Source organism: Engystomops pustulosus, chromosome 4 (assembly GCF_040894005.1).
Source record: "Engystomops pustulosus chromosome 4, aEngPut4.maternal, whole genome shotgun sequence".
NCBI lineage: Eukaryota > Metazoa > Chordata > Amphibia > Anura > Leptodactylidae > Engystomops > Engystomops pustulosus.
The window spans coordinates 211926967-211945788 of record NC_092414.1 but is presented as its reverse complement, the minus strand read 5'-3'; the positions used below and the strand labels follow the sequence as shown (position 1 = coordinate 211945788).

At 43.7% G+C, this 18822-nt stretch overlaps 1 protein-coding gene across 1 annotated transcript in view; it reads right to left on the bottom strand.

The window, feature by feature from the left end:
• Positions 1 to 593: 593 nt before the first annotated feature.
• Positions 594 to 18822, bottom strand: part of LOC140125776 (uncharacterized) — a 50739-nt gene continuing 32510 nt past the window's right edge. Inside the window, exons 5-14 of the mRNA XM_072144645.1 lie at positions 18352 to 18435; positions 14549 to 14682; positions 14028 to 14086; positions 13748 to 13881; positions 12978 to 13037; positions 12242 to 12410; positions 10326 to 10499; positions 7487 to 7587; positions 2468 to 2520; positions 594 to 1032 (exon numbers count right to left, since the gene is read on the bottom strand). Of these exons, the coding sequence (XP_072000746.1) occupies positions 1000 to 1032; positions 2468 to 2520; positions 7487 to 7587; positions 10326 to 10499; positions 12242 to 12410; positions 12978 to 13037; positions 13748 to 13881; positions 14028 to 14086; positions 14549 to 14682; positions 18352 to 18435 (1001 nt within the window). The 3' untranslated portion in view covers positions 594 to 999. The remainder of the gene's footprint in view (positions 1033 to 2467; positions 2521 to 7486; positions 7588 to 10325; positions 10500 to 12241; positions 12411 to 12977; positions 13038 to 13747; positions 13882 to 14027; positions 14087 to 14548; positions 14683 to 18351; positions 18436 to 18822) is intronic.

The window sequence follows — 18822 nt, the reverse complement described above, 5'->3', positions numbered from 1 at the left end:
ACCACATGCAAAATGAAGACATGAGAACTTGAGACAGTGGGGCACATTTACTTACCCGGCCCATTCGCGATCCAGCGGCGCGTTCTCTGCACAGGATTCGGGTCCGGCTGGGATTTAAGATGGTAGTTCCTCCGCCGTCCACCAGGTGGCGCTGCAGCGCTGAAAATAATCTTAACGCCCCGGAATGCACCATCCCATAGAAGGTGAAGGTGAGCGCTCCCCAAGCGACACATTTTCGGTTTTTAAATGCGGCGGTTTTTCCGAATACGTCGGGTTTTCGTTCGGCCACGCCCCCCCCGATTTCTGTCGCGCGCATGCCGGCCCCGATGCGACACAATCCGATCGCGTGCGCCAAAAACCCGGGGCAATTCATGTACAAGCGGCGCAAATCGGAAATATTCGGGTAACACGTCGGGAAAACGCGAATCGGGCCCTTAGTAAATGACCCCCAGTAACTCTCACCAACAGGAAAAACTTTTACAATTCATTTTAATAGCAGCTTTTAAAAAATGCTCAATATTTGAATACATGTGACTAATTTATAAGTTAAAATATTTAATTAATAATAAACGATCTAAAATCAGAGTCCTCTGCAGCCAATTGGGATAAAACCCACTTATAATACCATAATAGACCATTACTTTCTAATAAAAAGATTTCATCTTTAATAAATATTACCTGAGTATACAGCAGGATCACACTTCCCTTTACATAAAATACATACAGATGTGTGCAGTATGAACCTAAGTTTATTCCAGTTACTCATTGATACCAGGTCACAATAGGCTACAATTCACACTAACTGGATAAACACATCTACAGCTAAATATCATAAAATCATGTTTTTTCGGTGCCTCACATCTCAGGATACAATGAGCCAGGAAGGAGGGTAAGGAAGGACACACATGTAACTATGTATGAAACTATATTAGTTGTTTCTTCATCAGCGTGCAATATCCTTCCAGACCAGCAGAGGGCAGAACTTCATCCATCTACAGTCTATGTTTTCAGATGAGGTCGTGGTAATGACACCTGGTAAATTTAAAAGGTTAAAGAAATCCAATGTCAGCAATGGTTCTAAAAAGGAACATTTCATCTGAGAAGATTTTAATGTGCAACAAAATTAAAGGGATCACAAAAACATGGCTTCTACCACCAGGATAAAGGATTGTAAAACAAGCACACTGACATACAGGTGTGTGCCCCCGCTGGCACGCTCTTCTCTTCTTTTAGCTTCTTATGCCCTTGTTTAAAAAAAAAAAAATAGCAAATGAGCCTAAGGGGCTCCAGGTTCTATAGGTGTCAATGGAGCCCCTCGGGCTCATTTTCATAATTTTTAAAGCCTTAAAAAAAACAGGAGGTGCACACGAGTATGCCAGTGTAATTTTCTATTAGTAAATGTGGGCCAATGTGTTTTACAATCCCCAGACAACCCATTGGGGGAGATTTATCAACATGTCACTCATTAGATCAGTGCAGAGAGACTGTGCCGGATCTATCACTGTGTCTGATGCTGGATGATAAATTTGGAGTAGATTAAGGTCCCTTTCACACTTGCAGTGGGATTTGTCCAACTCGCATCACTCTCAAAGGGCCAGATGTATGACTTTTCTGCGCTTAAGTGCAGTTGCTGCGCCTATATTCTGGTGCATTGTTGCACCTGAATTATCACAAGTTACAGCCATCTGTGATGAGTTGAGTTCCTGCCTCTTATTAATCACTTTACTTTAGGCGCAATTTAGGAACAATGTTAGGTTCGGGCTCTTATATGTGATCCTTCTACAAGCTCCTCTCTGCTTCTCTCCCAGCATGAGAATGACCCTCACAGCAGCACCCAGGTGTGTGACACCCTGCCCCCGGTGACCTCCTCAGCAGTGGCTTTTCCTGGATCACCTAATCACCTGCTGCACCCCTGTAATTCTGCCCAGTATTCCCCTCAGACACCAGTGTGGCCATCTTGCTACACAGGACACTTATCTCCTCTCCTGCTCTGAGCTGAGGCTTCTGCAGATTGTTTGTAAATAGAAGGTCATGAACTGTAAATAAAGGCTGCTCATAGTGTCTGTGATGTCTGTACTAGTGTCTGCCGGAATCTGCTGCTGGGGATGAGCTGTTCTACACCAGAGCTCAGTGTTGCTTCTCACTTTACGCCACCTTCGGGCTGGAGTGTTTTTGCACCTTTTTTGTGCCTAAACGAAAAGTCGCAAATGATGAATATCATTAGGTGCAGTAAAACATCTGGATTCGTAGGATACAAGAGGGAAATCTGGTTATTTTTGCTGCGTGGCTAGTTTACTGTTGAGTCGCAAAACTGGTTCAAAAGCAGTGTGACACTATGAAAAGGCGCAAAAACAACATTTCTTCTATATTTTAGCTGATGGTTCCCTTTGGCTGCTTGAGCAGATTTTTCTAACTTTCAAACTGTTTTAGGTCTCAGCCCTGGTATCTATATGATGAAGGGTCTTACCGAAGCTTTGGGATTCACCACCTCCAGGTTAGTTTTGAAGTTTCCTCTGGTCCCTGAAAATAAATAAGGACCGTAGATGTCAAATATTTTTTTCTTAACATTGTAAAATTTTTGATTTATAAGAAATCATTACATCTCCAAATGATAATAATCCAAACATAAACGTGCAAAACAGCAACAATAACTAATCATTTACAGCCTATCAAAGATGTCCTGATCTTTTGTTCCCTCAGCGTTGAGTCGTAGGATGCTAGAGAAGAGGAGGAGATAAACAAAAATGCAAGAAAGGAAGGAGAAAACTTAAAGGATAGAAAGTTATTTAACCAATATTGTATCCAGTGTCCCTTTTATAGCGGAAATTGGTAATTTAAAGAAACCTTTTTAAATTTAAAATTTCCTCCTATTTATGGATTTCATTTATTTTATCACTACTTTTAGATTTGCCAATTTTGCGGAGTTCCAGATCTCTTCCTACAACAGCTATTATCTTCATCCAAAACACTCTGTACTTAATGGTATTGCAGATAATTCTGATGATACAGAGCAGATAATTCTGATGATGCAGAGCAGATAATTCTGATGATGCGGAGCTGATAATTCTGATGATGGATTAGCATTAGAGATGAGCGAGTATACTCATCTGAGCTTGATGCTTGTTCGAGAATTAGCATACTCGGAATGGCTCGTTGCTTGGACGAGAATTTCCTCTGCTCGAGATCAAGTATTTCATTAAGAAAAGACAGTGAAGAATACAATTAAAACAGTGAACACAGTGAACACAGGATCATTTAAGTGAAGAACACAGTGAAAGAACACAGTGAAGAACACATTGCAGATGTTCCAAACATCTGCTAACTTAGCGGAAGACACGAGCGCCGAACGGTGGAGGAGCAGAGCGGGGGCTGGAGGGCTGGAGCGAAACGGAGCAGAGGCTGAAGTGGAGCGGAGCGGGGGCTGGAGCGGGCATGGAGGAGCGGAAAGGGGCTGGAGCGGGCATGGAGAAGCGGAGCAGGGCTGGCGTGGGCATGGAGGAGCGGAGCAGGCATCACAGAGCGGAGGCTGAAGTGGAGCGGAGCGGGGCTGGAGCTGCCATGGAGGAGCGGAGCAGGGCTGGAGCGGGCATGGAGGAGCGGAGCGGGCATCACGGAGCGGAGGCTGAAGTTGACCAGGACGGGGGATGGAGCGGGCATGGAGGAGCGGAGTGGGGCTAGAGTGGGCATGGAGGAGCAGGGGCCGGAGTGGGCATGGAGAATTGGAGCGGGCATGGAGGAGTGGGCATGGAGGAGCGAAGCAGGGCTGGAGCGGCATCGAGGAGCGGAGCGGGACTGGAGGGGGCATGGAGGTGCAGAGCGGGCATCACAGAGCGGAGGCTGAATTGGAGCAGAGTGGGGCTGGAACGGCCATGGAGGAGGGCAGCGGGCATCACAGAGGGCAGGCTGAAGTGGAGCGGGGGCTGGAGCGGGCATGGAGGAGCGGGGCTGGAGTGGACATGGAGGAGCGGAGCGGGGGCTGGAGCGGGCATGGAGGAGCGGGGGCTGGAGTGAAACAGAGCGGACATAGAGGAGAGGAGTGGGGGCTGAAGTGGAGACTGGAGCAGGACTAACAGCCCAACCCTGATCACATCACAGCCCAGCCCGAGCACACAGAAAAAACAGTGAAGAACACATTGCAGATGTTCAGAACATCTGCTAACTTATCGGAAGACATGTGCGCCGAATGGTGTTCTTCACAATTGTATGTGAATAACATTATGTGTGAAGAACACATTGCAGATGTATGGAAACATCTGCAATGTGTTCTTCACACATATTGGGGCAGATTTACTTACCCGGACCATTGGCGTTCCAGCGGCGCGTTCTCTGTGGTGGATTCGGGTGTTCGGACGATTCACTAAGGCAGTTCCTCCGACGTCCGCCAGGTGTTGCTGCTGTGCTGAAGTCCGCCGAGGTCCGCCGGAGTTCACGATCCATTGCCGGGTGAAGGTAAGCGCGTGTCCAGCGACACTTTTTTTTAACAATGCGGCGGTTTCTCAGAATCCGTCGGGTTTACATTCGTCCACGCCCCAATTTCCGTTGCGTGCATGCCGGCGCCGATGCTCCACAATCCGTTTGTGTGCGGCAAAAACCCGGGGCAATTCAGGAAAAATCAGCGCAACTCGGAAATATTCGGGTACCACGTCGGGAAAACGCAAATGGGGCCCTTAGTAAATTACCCCCATTGTTCTTCATATACTATTGTGAAGAACACCGTTCAGCGCTTGTGTCTTCGGATAAGTTAGCAGATATACGGAACATCTGCAATGTGTTCTTCACTGTGTTCTTTCAATGTGTTCTTTCAGTGAAAAATGCTCGAGTCTCCCATTGACTTCAATGGGGTTCGTTATTCGATACGAGCTATGTGAGGGTTAGTTTTCTGCGTAGCAAATTGCACTTCATAGTGACGGTATTTAATATTCCATGTTGTGCACTGGGAAGTGGGAAAAGCTTTTGAAATGCAGTAAAATTGGTAAAAAAATGCATTTGCCCCAATTTTTTCCTTGATTTTACAGCTTTCACTGTGCGCCCCAAATGACATGTCTACTTTATTCTTTAAATTGGTATGATCATGGGGATACCAATTTTTTATACAATGTTTTGTATACATTTACAAAAATTAAAACCTCTTGTACAAAAATTACATTTTTCATTTTGGCATCTTCTGGTGCTAACAACATTTTTTATACCGATTATACCGTTTTCTTTTCAGTACCAATCCCAGTTGTTACTGGCGGGTGTTTGCTGCAATATGCAGCAAACACTCACTGGCTATGGAGTTGGATGGAGAGATGGTACAAGCTGTAGGTAGTGAAACATTTATCTGGTCTCTATACAGGTTCAGAGATTTAAGATAGAACTGAGGAAAATGAAGCCAACAGTCTACATTATACACAGAGGTGGCCCCTTTACTGCCCTAGACCATGCGATGTATTAATTATAGACCTAAAAAGAAATTAATTATTCTTTAGTACCCGAGAACCCCAGTGGAATTAGCAATAACCATTAAGCCACAAGGAGTGTAACCAGGAGACATTGGGAAAAATTCTGTATGAGGCCCCACTTCCACTTAAAGGACACCTGTCATCAGGTCACTGTCACTAGTCCTGTCACCTCTACGTGTTGGAGCAGCTCACAAGGATCCATCACAGCCTTTATCTAGTAATTTCATACATTAATCATTATAAAATCATCTATTCTTTATTATGTAAATGAGGCAGGTCACATGGTCAGAGGCAGTGAGGTCACCCCTCCCCTCTCCTCCCCCTGTTCATTTCTGTGTGTAATATATATTAAAGCATTGCTGGGGTCTGTGCTTTATCTGCTGACATGCTCTCCCTCCTAATACACATGTGAGAGACACAGACATCAGCTACACAAGTACCTGACATGTTCTGCTATAACACAGCTGCCTGGAGCTGTTGTATCTCTCCTATACACACACAGGCTGCAGGGGGCGCCAGCCCCAGGAAGCACATGGAGGAGACATTACACTATTATACCTCAAACCTTTATACAGGCTGTCAGTCATGTGTATAGGAGTATCTCATACACACAGGCTGCAGGGGGCGCCAGCACCAGGAAGCACATGGAGGAATCATTACACCATTATACCTCACACCATTATACAGGCTCTCAGTCATGTGTATAGGAGTATCTTATACACACACAGGCTGCAGGGGGCGCCAGCACCAGAAAGCACATGGAGGAGCCATTACACCATTGTACCTCACACCATTATACAGACTGTCAGTCTTGTGTATAGGAGTATCCCACACACACAGGCTGCAGGGGACACCAGCACCAGGAAGTACATGGAGGAGCCATTACACCATTATACCTCACACCATTATACAGGCTGTCAGTCATGCGCATAGGAGTATCTCATACACACACAGGCTGCAGGAGGCACCAGAACCAGGAAGCACAAGGAGGAGACATTACACCATTATACCTCACACCATTATACAGGCTGTCAGTCATGTGAATAGGAGTATCTCATACACACACAGGCTGCAGGGGGCGCCAGAACCAGGAAGCACATGGAGGAGACATTACACCATTATACCTCACACCATTATACAGGCTGTCAGTCATGTGTATTGGAGTATCTCATACACACACATGCTGCAGGAGGCACCAGAACCAGGAAGCACATGGAGGAGACATTACACCATTATACCTCACACCATTATACAGGCTGTCAGTCATGTGTATAGGAGTATCTCATACACACACATGCTGCAGGAGGCACCAGAACCAGGAAGCACATGGAGGAGACATTAAACCATTATACCTCACACCAATATACAGGCTGTCAGTCATGCACTGGGGGTGTGGCTAAACCTCCCATGAATAAGCTGGACAGCTTGAATATGATAATGCCTCAATGGACATCTCGCAGGTCATTTGCATACAGCTTTAGGACCTAATTGCTTAACTTTACAGACATGTAGAGGGACAATGAAGGGATAGAGGCAATACTTTATATGGCAGTTTATGAAAATATATTTAGTTTAGGGGGTTAATTTGCCTGATGGGTTCCCAAAAAAAAACTAAATATACATATCTTTACACTCATAAATGTTTATACAATTACACACATATATACACACATCTATGCACTGAAATATACATGTACACAGTTATACATAAATTATATATATATATATATCAAATACAAACACATATATACATATTATAATTACAGATACACTATATACACATGTATAGAGTTATAAACACATACATACAGTATATGCATACCATGTGTACACACATACAATATTTACAATGTAAATAATGGTACACTTCCACCTCTCTTTAGTATGGCAGGGCCCCCTGATACTGTGGGCCCCATAGTTGCTGCAAAGGCTGTATCTATTTAGGCGAAGGGGTTCTTTTTGTCTGTTACCACTTCATTTAGTGTCATTAAAATGTGACATGGTAATGTAATCTATCTGCTATGTCTTTCATAATTGCTCACCAAGCATTGAGTTTTCGGTCTCTGGTCCCTGCATTCTTCCCTGTACTCTATAATTCCGTTCCGAGTGGAAGTCATGCCACTGAGGACCAGAGTCCACCAACCTACGGACAGATGAGAGATGAAGAAAGAGAAATAAAAGATTGTATACAAGTATTAGATGATAGAACGGGTCCAAATCCAGGATTTACAAGCAAAAATCCAGTCTTCTCTTATATATCGGAATGTCTAACAGGCTAAACTTGGGATGGAGTACAACTCTGCCTTTTACATGGAGGTCATTGTACAGGGAGGGGGAGGAGATAAGCTGTGATATCATCTATTGTCAGTAGTGATGTAATGATGGGTCAGTGTTATCTATATAGAGGTCATTGTACAGGGAGGGGGGAGGAGATAAGCTGTGACATCATCTATTGTCAGTAGTGATGTAATGATGGGTCATTGCTATCTATATAGAGGTCATTGTACAGGGAGGGAGAAGGGGAAAAGCTGTGACCTCATCTATTGTCAGTAGTGATGTAATGATAGGTCAATGTTATCTATATAGAGGTCATTGTACAGGGAGGGGGAGGGAATAAACTGTGACATCATCTATTGTCAGTAGTGATGTAATGATGGGTCAGTGTTATCTATATAGATGTCATTGTACAGGGAGGTGGAGGAGATAAGCTGTGACATCATCTATTGTCAGTAGTGATGTAATGATGGGTCAATGTTATCTATATAGAGGTCATTGTACAGGGAGGGGGAGGGAATAAACTGTGACATCATCTATTGTCAGTAGTGATGTAATGATGGGTCAGTGTTATCTATATAGAGGTCATTGTACAGGGAGGTGGAGGAGATAAGCTGTGACATCATCTATTGTCAGTAGTGATGTAATGATGGGTCAGTGTGATCTATATGGAGGTCATTGTACAAATAGGGGGAGGAGTTAAGCGGTGACATCATCTATTGTCAGTAGTGATGTAATGATGGTCAGTGTTATCTATATAGAGGTCATTGTACAGGGAGGGGGAGGAGATAAGCTGTGACATCATCTATTGTCAGTAGTGATGTAATGATGGGTCAGTGTGATCTATATAGAGGTCATTGTACAGGGAGGAGGAGGAGATAAGCTGTGACATCATCTATTGTCAGTAGTGATGTAATGATGGGTCAGTGTTATATATATAGAGGTCATTGTACAGGGAGGGGGAGGAGATAAGCTGTGACATCATCTATTGTCAGTAGTGATGTAATGATGGGTCAGTGTTATCTATATAGAGGTCAGTGTACAGGTGGGGGAGGAGATAAGCTGTGACATCATGTATTGTCAGTAGTGATGTAATGATGGGTCAGTGTTATCTATATAGAGGTCATTGTACAGGGAGGGGGAGGAGATAAGCTGTGACATCATCTATTGTCAGTAGTGATGTAATGATGGGTCAGTGTTATCTATATAGAGGTCATTGTACGGGGATGGGGAGGAGATAAGCTGTGACATCACCTATTGTCAGTAGTGATGTAATGATGGGTCAGTGTTATCTATATAGAGGTCATTGTACAGGGAGGGGGAGGAGATAAGCTGTGACATCATCTATTGTCAGTAGTGATGTAATGATGGGTCAGTGTTATCTATATAGAGGTCATTGTACAGGGAGGGGGAGGGAATAAACTGTGACATCATCTATTGTCAGTAGTGATGTAATGATGGGTCAGTGTTATCTATATAGATGTCATTGTACAGGGAGGTGGAGGAGATAAGCTGTGACATCATCTATTGTCAGTAGTGATGTAATGATGGGTCAATGTTATCTATATAGAGGTCATTGTACAGGGAGGGGGAGGGAATAAACTGTGACATCATCTATTGTCAGTAGTGATGTAATGATGGGTCAGTGTTATCTATATAGAGGTCATTGTACAGGGAGGTGGAGGAGATAAGCTGTGACATCATCTATTGTCAGTAGTGATGTAATGATGGGTCAGTGTGATCTATATGGAGGTCATTGTACAAATAGGGGGAGGAGTTAAGCGGTGACATCATCTATTGTCAGTAGTGATGTAATGATGGTCAGTGTTATCTATATAGAGGTCATTGTACAGGGAGGGGGAGGAGATAAGCTGTGACATCATCTATTGTCAGTAGTGATGTAATGATGGGTCAGTGTGATCTATATAGAGGTCATTGTACAGGGAGGAGGAGGAGATAAGCTGTGACATCATCTATTGTCAGTAGTGATGTAATGATGGGTCAGTGTTATATATATAGAGGTCATTGTACAGGGAGGGGGAGGAGATAAGCTGTGACATCATCTATTGTCAGTAGTGATGTAATGATGGGTCAGTGTTATCTATATAGAGGTCAGTGTACAGGTGGGGGAGGAGATAAGCTGTGACATCATGTATTGTCAGTAGTGATGTAATGATGGGTCAGTGTTATCTATATAGAGGTCATTGTACAGGGAGGGGGAGGAGATAAGCTGTGACATCATCTATTGTCAGTAGTGATGTAATGATGGGTCAGTGTTATCTATATAGAGGTCATTGTACGGGGATGGGGAGGAGATAAGCTGTGACATCACCTATTGTCAGTAGTGATGTAATGATGGGTCAGTGTTATCTATATAGAGGTCATTGTACAGGGAGGGGGAGGAGATAAGCTGTGACATCATCTATTGTCAGTAGTGATGTAATGGTGGGTCAGTGTTATCTATATAGAGGTCATTGTATAGGGAGGAGGAGGAGATAAGCTGTGACATCATCTACGATATGTAGTGTTCATTTATTTTTTAGATCAAGGTGATAGGATAGATGATAAAATAGATAATATGGTCACATGATAAACAAAGCCACTTACTGATCTTTGTCAGACTCTTTCCGATGTTTGCGTCTACATAGAACAATGATGAGGATGATGATTAAGAGGAGCAGCACAAACAGACCCACGGTGACCCCAGCAATGACTCCCGGTTTACTAATCGGTGTTTGGCATTGGTGTCCTGTGTACCAGAACTGGTCTGATGTGTCACAGCTGTAATGGAAAGACAATGATAGATTATCACAGCAGCCATCCTTACAGAGATAAGAGAGACTGGGAGACGACCTACAGCTGGAGAAGGAGTCATTTGTTATATTTTTCGTTGCTGATGTATCATTATCGGTGAACCTGTACGGTTTGGCCAGGACCATCCAGAGCCATACATAGTAGACCATGTGTACTGATGCTGTCTCCATGTTTGATTGTCACCTGTCTTGCTGTCACATGTCCGCAGCCATTTTGAAGCCTAGACCTAAGTTATGTTAGCGTTATCCATTGCCAATCCACTGATTGGACGGCCATTGAGCAGAGGAAGCTCTACAATTCTCGACCACTGTTCTCCTTGAGGACCTCATGACTCAGAAGCTTAGGCTACCATTGGCTTTTTGTGTTTGAAAAAGACACCAGTCTGGCATAGAAACATGTGACCCTCTGGCTTTGAACTCCAGGTATCCTAACGGTATGAATTCCAAAAATTATTTATCATATATTTATTGATTTATCTCATTATAAAACTGTTATGTTTGATCCCTTATTTTCATTGTCCGGTGTTTGTAGATTTTGTGTCTGTGTTGCTTTGTTCCATCCACAACCGGAAATGATTTAATCTAATTAGTCAAGTGTTTTTTTTTTATCGTATTTATATATTGTATTGTTGTTCTCTGATTTTATTACACCATGAATAAGGCATAGAGTATAGCCGGAACACACCGACGTGTACACTGCAAGGTGTATTTTCATGGATGAAGGACAAAGAATTTAGTTTTTTTCTGGATGGGTTATGAAAATCTTGTTAAAATGATAGCGTAAATTTAGTTTGTTTAGAGAAAAAAAGAAAAAATAGGGGGGTAGAGACAAGCGCACTGATAGTCTAGCAGGGTAAGGTCTTGTATAGACCTCAAAACACGTAGGCTGGAGTCTGTAGTCTGTAGTCTACAGCATGGACGCAGTGCTACGGTTTATGTGATGTTGTATTATACACTTGGGAGTCAATGAAAACTTGGAAGATTTCTGAACTCTATGCGCTGGATCGTTGCCTTTTTGGATTGATCTTTGTGTCTAGACCTGCCTGTATTTCAATTTCAGAAATCATATAGGTGGGTCTTCACCTTTTTTGGGATGTGAAGGAGTCGCAACCACAACTAGAGCTCAGTTTATGGACCATTTGTCCAATATACAGGGTGTAGCCAATGGGGATCCCAATGTCAAACACTATGTGGCGAGATAAGATAATACGGTGATAGGAATTCTTAGCAGGTTTAGAAGTAAGCAGCCACTTCTTGGAGCTCCTCCAGTCGGGGTATGTATAACTCATAAGAGTAAATGAACAAGATACACTAGGAAAGGTAATTCACTATGGTCACATGGAGCATCATACAGATAAGAATCGGGACGTGTTTCGGGGCCAGACTGCACCTGTCATTAGTCGTGTACCTTTTTCAGTGTATTTTGTTAATTTACTGGTTAAAAATTATAGTTACCCCAACTGGAGCAGCGCCAAGAAGTGACTTTTTTCTTCTAAGCCTGCTGAGTAGACCCGTTTCATCGTATCAATATAGTATGAGCGTTCTTCTACATCTCCTCTACTCCTTGGCCAATAACCCATGGCTGCACTCTAGACATGGCCGCAGTGCCGTTACCACTGACAATAAGGATAGTGTCTTGACATACTGGGATATATCAGTAAGAAGCTAAAGACAGACACGCCAAGCATCTATACATGATAAGGGTCTTACTAGCATTGGGGTCCTGCAGCAGTGACCGAGCATTGCCCCCAGTGACAGTCTATAGGAGATGGGTGCCTGGAGCTGCACTGGGTGACACATAGTAGATAATTTGACATTTGCAGAGTTTGAAAGTAAGGCCTCATCTCCGAGGGAATAGACTCTTCCTCCGTGCACAGACCTAGGAATAAAAACACAAACATCACATTGTCAAACATCTAGTCAAATACATTACATGTAGGCCGTGTATCCTGATGATAGAACATGAGGAGCTTATGGTTCTACCAAATGCAAGAGGCCTTAGAGAACCTTTTTTATGGGGTTCTACTTACGGGTTCTACAACTACTTATAGCAATTTCAAGAAAGACAGAACATTGTAGAAGACTATGATATTAGGAATAAGTCACTATTTGTTATATATATATTTTTGGGCAAACTCCTTCCTGGACCAATTGCAATGACTTCATGGCCTTAAGAAGTGGCTACTTCTGTCACTAACTGGCATGGGTATTCTTCCGACATCAATCACTGGCCTCAGCGATCAACTGCAACTCATCATTGGCCTCAACACTTAACTACAGCTAATCACTGGCCCCAGCAATCAACTGCAATCATCAGTCTCATGGTCTCCTGCAGCCAGTCATGGGCCTTGCACTTCTAATAGCAGTTGGCCTTATTCCTTAATACACCCTTTTTTATTAACACTGATCCTGGACTTGTGTATATAGCGCTCTATCTACTTTTTACCTGATTCATTTATGGCTTTTCTTTTGATTTCTGTTTTACTGGTATTGAAGCACAGTCTGTCTGCGGAAGAGAAAAATAGATAATTAATCATCTATTTATATGATTAGGAGAGTGTACCGAAGAATATGCAATAGATGTATGTATGGATAGATAGATAGATAGATAGATATGAGATAGATAGATATGAGATAGATAGATAGATAGATAGATAGATAGATAGATAGATAGAAGATAGATGATACATGTGTGACCTCTGCCTCTATTGGCTGACTCTCGACCTGCTCCACCTGCCTTTTGTCCTTTGCCCGATTTCTGTGTTGACTCTGGTGGCACCATCTGTCCTGAACTCTGCCTTGATTACTTCTACATGTGAACTCTACCTGCCCTTGGCTTGTCCATGTCACCTCCTGTCCCATCAGATTCCTACATCTGCGTGTCTAGACATGTGTGTTATGACTAAGAGCGTTTAACGTGCTCGAAATGTATAGACCTCGAAACGCGTGGGCTGGAGTCTGTAGTCTACAGCATGGACGCAGTGCTATGGTTTATGTGATGTTGTATTATACACTTGGGAGTCAATAAAAACTTGGAAGATTTCCAAACTCTATGCGCTGGATCATTGCCTTTTTGGATTGCTCTGTGTGTCTAGACCTGTCTGTGTTCCCTGCCAGTGAATAGAAACTAGTGCAAAAGGCAGAAATCTGGTGCTTCAGTTACAGGAGTATACACTTCATGTGTTAGATCTGAGATAGATATTTCCAGTTCGTTACCTGTTGCATCAGATGTGCAGTCCGCAACTCTTAAGATGTCCCATAGTTGATTTTCGGCGCGCCGTGCTGCCTCCTGATGGTTTCCATATTCAACCTGCAGCAGAACCTCATGGTCCACTACTATACTGCCTGATCTGGTGGAGACAGAGGGTAACATCTACATCATGCTTGTAAGACATTGGGGTATCACTAGTCCTCCTCTGCCACCACTAGGAGCTTCCATATAGAAAATGCAAGGGGTGGTGTAGGGATAATCCAAACCCAAACATCACAATCTCACCTGAAGGAGACAATTCTTATCTCCCGGAACCCCGGAAGTGTCTTATACAGAGGCTGCATCTGAGGAATAGAAAACAAGGAGGTCATTTTTAGCTTTTATTTCTCCTGTGGTCAACTGGACAATCTGTACTGACGGAAGGAATCCAACAATGAGATGATCCTAATCCTAAATATCCATGCTCCATATAAATGGCAACTCAACCAACATCTGTAAGGGTCCTCAGGTTCAACCACCTTCAACGTGATCTTAGCTATTGATGATGGGCCAATCAGCTGACTAGTTGTAAAGTTCACTGTATATAGCTAAAACTTTAAGGTTGAAAGGTTGGAGCTTATATAAAGGACTCATTGAATGGACATAAAGAACAGCACACTGAAATGATAGCATCTTTTTTCACAGTCGTTCTGCTACTAACAACATACACAAAGGTGTGATCACACATCTCTTCCGTAAAAATGTTCAGCCTTAACATATCCCATAGTATCTATGTTACAATTCCAAAGTCAAGTGAAGAATGATACCTCTTTCACAAAGTTTTTCTTTAAGTTTTGATATTCTGAAGATGAAGGGTTATTCAGGGCGGAGTTAAATTCTGCATCGGTCCTTCCAGTAATAATCACATTGACGGAAATCTCCAGTATAATTATTATAAGATCTATAAAAGAAAAGGAGGGAAATGTAATAGTGACCTAGAACGTACAACTACAACTGGAGACATCTAGATACTTCACAATCCTGTATACGTTACGGACATGTGACTAGAATTTGCAGTTAATAGTCAGTTGCTTTTCAACAAACCTGACAAAAATGTACAAAGAAATAGAAGTTTGATATATATATATATTTCCTTCTGCACTTTGTGGCTCAGAAACTGATAAAGAAGTCTGTGCAGAGGGGGATGAGTGATCTGAGTAAGAGAGGAGACAGAGGGAGGCCGCTGAGATAATATAATGTCTTACTCCATCTCACCCCAAGCTCTTTAAACCCTAGTTCCCCAGTAGTCATCTCACAGTCCTCCCCAATAGTTATCTCACAGTCCTCCCCAGTAGCTATCTCACAGTCCTCCCAATTAGAAAAGTCACAGTGCTTCCCAGAAATCATCTCATAGTCCTTCCCAGTAGCTATTTCACCGTCCTCCCCAATAGCTATTTCACAGTCCTCCCCAGTAGCTATCTCACAGTCCTTCCCAGTAGCTATCTCACAGTCCTTCCCAGTAGCTATCTCACAGTCCTTCCCAGTAGCTATCTCACAGTCCTCCCCAGTAGCTATCTCACAGTCCTCCCCAGTAGCTATCTCACAGTCCTTCCCAGTAGCTATCTCACAGTCCTTCCCAGTAGCTATCTCACAGTCCTTCCCAGTAGCTATCTCACAGCCCTTCCCAGTAGCTATCTCACAGTCCTCCCCAGTAGCTATTTCACAGTCCTCCCCAATAGCTATCTCACAGTCCTTCCCAATAGCTATTTCACAGTCCTTCCCAGTAGCTATCTCACAGTCCTTCCCAGTAGCTATCTCACAGTCCTTCCCAGTAGCTATCTCACAGTCCTTCCCAGTAGCTATCTCACAGTCCTTCCCAGTAGCTATCTCACAGTCCTTCCCAGTAGCTATCTCACAGTCCTCCCCAGTAGCCATCTCACAGTCCTCTCCAGTAGCTATCTCACAGTCCTTCCCAGTAGCCATGTCACAGTGCTCCCCAGTAGCTATCTCACAGTCTTCCTCAATAGCTATTTCACAGTCCTTCCCAGTAGCTATCTCACAGTCCTCCCCAGTAGCCATCTCACAGTCCTTCCCAGTAGCCATATCACAGTTTTCCCCAATAAAAAAGGCACAGTCCTTTCAGTAGAAAAATCACAGTAAACTCCACAGTAGCTACCTCAGAGTCCTTCCCATTAGCCAAGTCACAGTGCTTTCTAGTAGCCATGTCACAGTTCTCCCCAGTAGCCATCTAATAGTCCACCCCAGTAGCCATGTCACAGTGCTCCCGAGTAGCCATGTCGCAGTGCACCTCAGTAGCCATCTCATAGTCCACCCCAGAAGCCATGTCACAGTGCTCCCCAATAGCTATCTCACAGTCCTTCCCAGTAGCTATCTCACAGTCCTTCCCAGTAGCTATCTCACAGTACTCCCCAGTTGCTATCTCACAGTCTTCCCAAGTAGCTATCTCACAGTCCTTCCCAGTAGCTATCTCACAGTCCTTCCCAGTAGCTATCTCACAGTCCTTCCCAGTAGCTATCTCACAGTCCTTCCTAGTAGCCATCTCACAGTCCTCCCCAGTAGCTATGTCACAGTCCTCCCCAGTAGAAAAGTCACAGGCTCCCCAGTAGCCATATCACAGTTTTCCCCAATAAAAAAGGCATAGTCCTTTCAGTAGAAAAGTCACAGTAAACTCCACAGTAGCCACCTCAGAGTCCTTCCCATTAGCCAAGTCACAGTGCTTCCTAGTAGCCATGTCACAGTTCTCCCCAGTAGCCATGTTACAGTGCTCCCGAGTAGCCATGTCACAGTGCACCTCAGTAGCCATCTCATAGTCCACCCCAGTAGCCATGTCACAGTGCTCCTCAGTAGCCATGTCACAGTGCTCCTCAGTAGCCATGTCACAGTGCTCCCCAGGAGCCATGTCACAGTGATCCTCAGTAGCCATGTCACAGTGCTCCCCAGTAGCCATGTCACAGAGCTCCTCAGTAGCATGGTTCACAGTGCTGCACCATAGCCATGTCAATGTGCTCCCCAGTAGCCATGTCAGTGCTCCTCAGTAGCCATGTCTCAGTGCTTCCCAGTAGCCATGTCACAGTGCTCCCCAGTAGCCATGTCACAGTGCTCCCCAGTAGCCATGCCACAGTGCTCCCCAGTAGCCATGCCACAGTGCTCTCCAGTAGCCATGTCACAGTGCTCCCCAGTAGCCATGTCACAGTCCTCCGCAGTAGCCATGTCAGAGTCACAGATTTTTATTTAACAAAATCCCTGTCGAGTTGCGCCCTCCACTTGGAGACTAGACATAAAATACTATATAGGTGGTACTTTACCCCAAGCAAACTAGGGAGGATTTATCCGGCAGTATCAGACATATGTTGGCGTTGCAATATGAACATGGAATCGATCTTACACGTTATTTGGCAATGCCAGAATATTTCGAGCTTTTTGACACAATAGAAACATTTCTCCAAGACATATTGAGCACTCAACTTTCACTGTCACTGACGTTGGCACTGTTGGGTATCGGCCTGGTAGAAGTATCTCCGTGTTAGAGGACAGTGACATAACATATAACCACGACCTATCACCATGATTACAAAAAACTGGAGGATTACACTGATACCCTTGTTTGCAGGGAAAGTGGATGACATCTAGGTACTATAGAGCATCCAAACACTATACCATTGTTTAAGGTGAAAAGTGAACCCTTATGATATGTATACTACTCGAGGTAGTGATGTATACTGAACTGCTGAGTAACTCTATATTATACTTGACCTGTATACCTTCTAGTCTGATAAGAAAGGAGCTTCTAATTGCCCTCTTTAATGTTGAACATTAGATTCTTTTTGTTAAAATGTTTATTGGCCATTAGTTATCATGTACAGGAGACATTTTTCTCTGCCAACCATCAAGCATTGTAAAATGGCTTAGTTTGTAAAACATTGTAAAACTGGGGTTGGTGGATATAATAATGCTTTAATGATTGTAACGCTTGTATTGTATATCTACGATCTCCAATAAAATATGTTTAAAAAAAGAAAATGCCGACTCTCCTCTAGTTTCAGTATGTAGTATAAGGGAGACAGCATTACAACTTGTCTCCAGCCACCAGCTCTGAGACAACTGAGAATTAGAGACATTAGGGCACATTAACTAAGGGTCCATCGGACGCATTTCCGCCGGGTTTCCCGACTATTTCAGATTTGCGCCGCATTTAACAGTCTCGACCACTTTCATGCGACAGGCCGCCTGACAACCCGACTGGTTCAGACTAAGCGTGGGATTTTATATTCAAATTGTATCGCAAGATATGCACTCACATACACCGGGAAGAAGAAGGTGAACTCCGGCGGACCTCATCGGGGAAGCGACACATGCAGGATATCGGGCGCACGATCTTAGTGAATCGCGCCGGACATCCTCGTTGGACAACGCACCTCGGGGATCATGCAAGTAAATGTGCCCAAGTGTCCACAAATGGGGTACTTAGAATTGATAAAAAAAGGAGAATGCAACTCATGTATTCTCTTGAAGTTGTCTTATTACTCTAGTATGAACAGTGGACTACTGATTTATGCAAACCTGTCACCTACAGATACAGAGGTCCAGACAGGACTCTCATCATACCTACCAATTCTGATTTGAATATCCACAAACATGCAGTTTTTCCCATACAAGTGTCCAGGACATGGGCAAATTCCCTGAGGACAAGGCTCTGGAAGAAAGAGGAGATCTGGTAAAGAGTCATCAAACCCTGAAAGATGATATCAGAACATTCACTGCATTATATGGTATATAATCAGAAGTAGAACTTACATAAGTATACATCATTTCTATGCAGGGGCAGAGTAAGACCACCATGGGCCCTGGGCTGTATGAATATTATAGACCTTACAAGTCTGGAATCACTTCCTACATCTGGTGCTAGAATCAGCTTCTTGGGGAATTGAGGATGCGTCCCTTCTGCTGCTTGCATTACCTTTAAAGGTCCTTAAATGGCCCTTGTCTACTTGTGTATAGAGAGCAGGAACAGATGCACAAAGATTTCATGGGTCCCAGGGTCCAAGCCTATTAGGGGGCCGTGGCCACCCAGACCACCTTC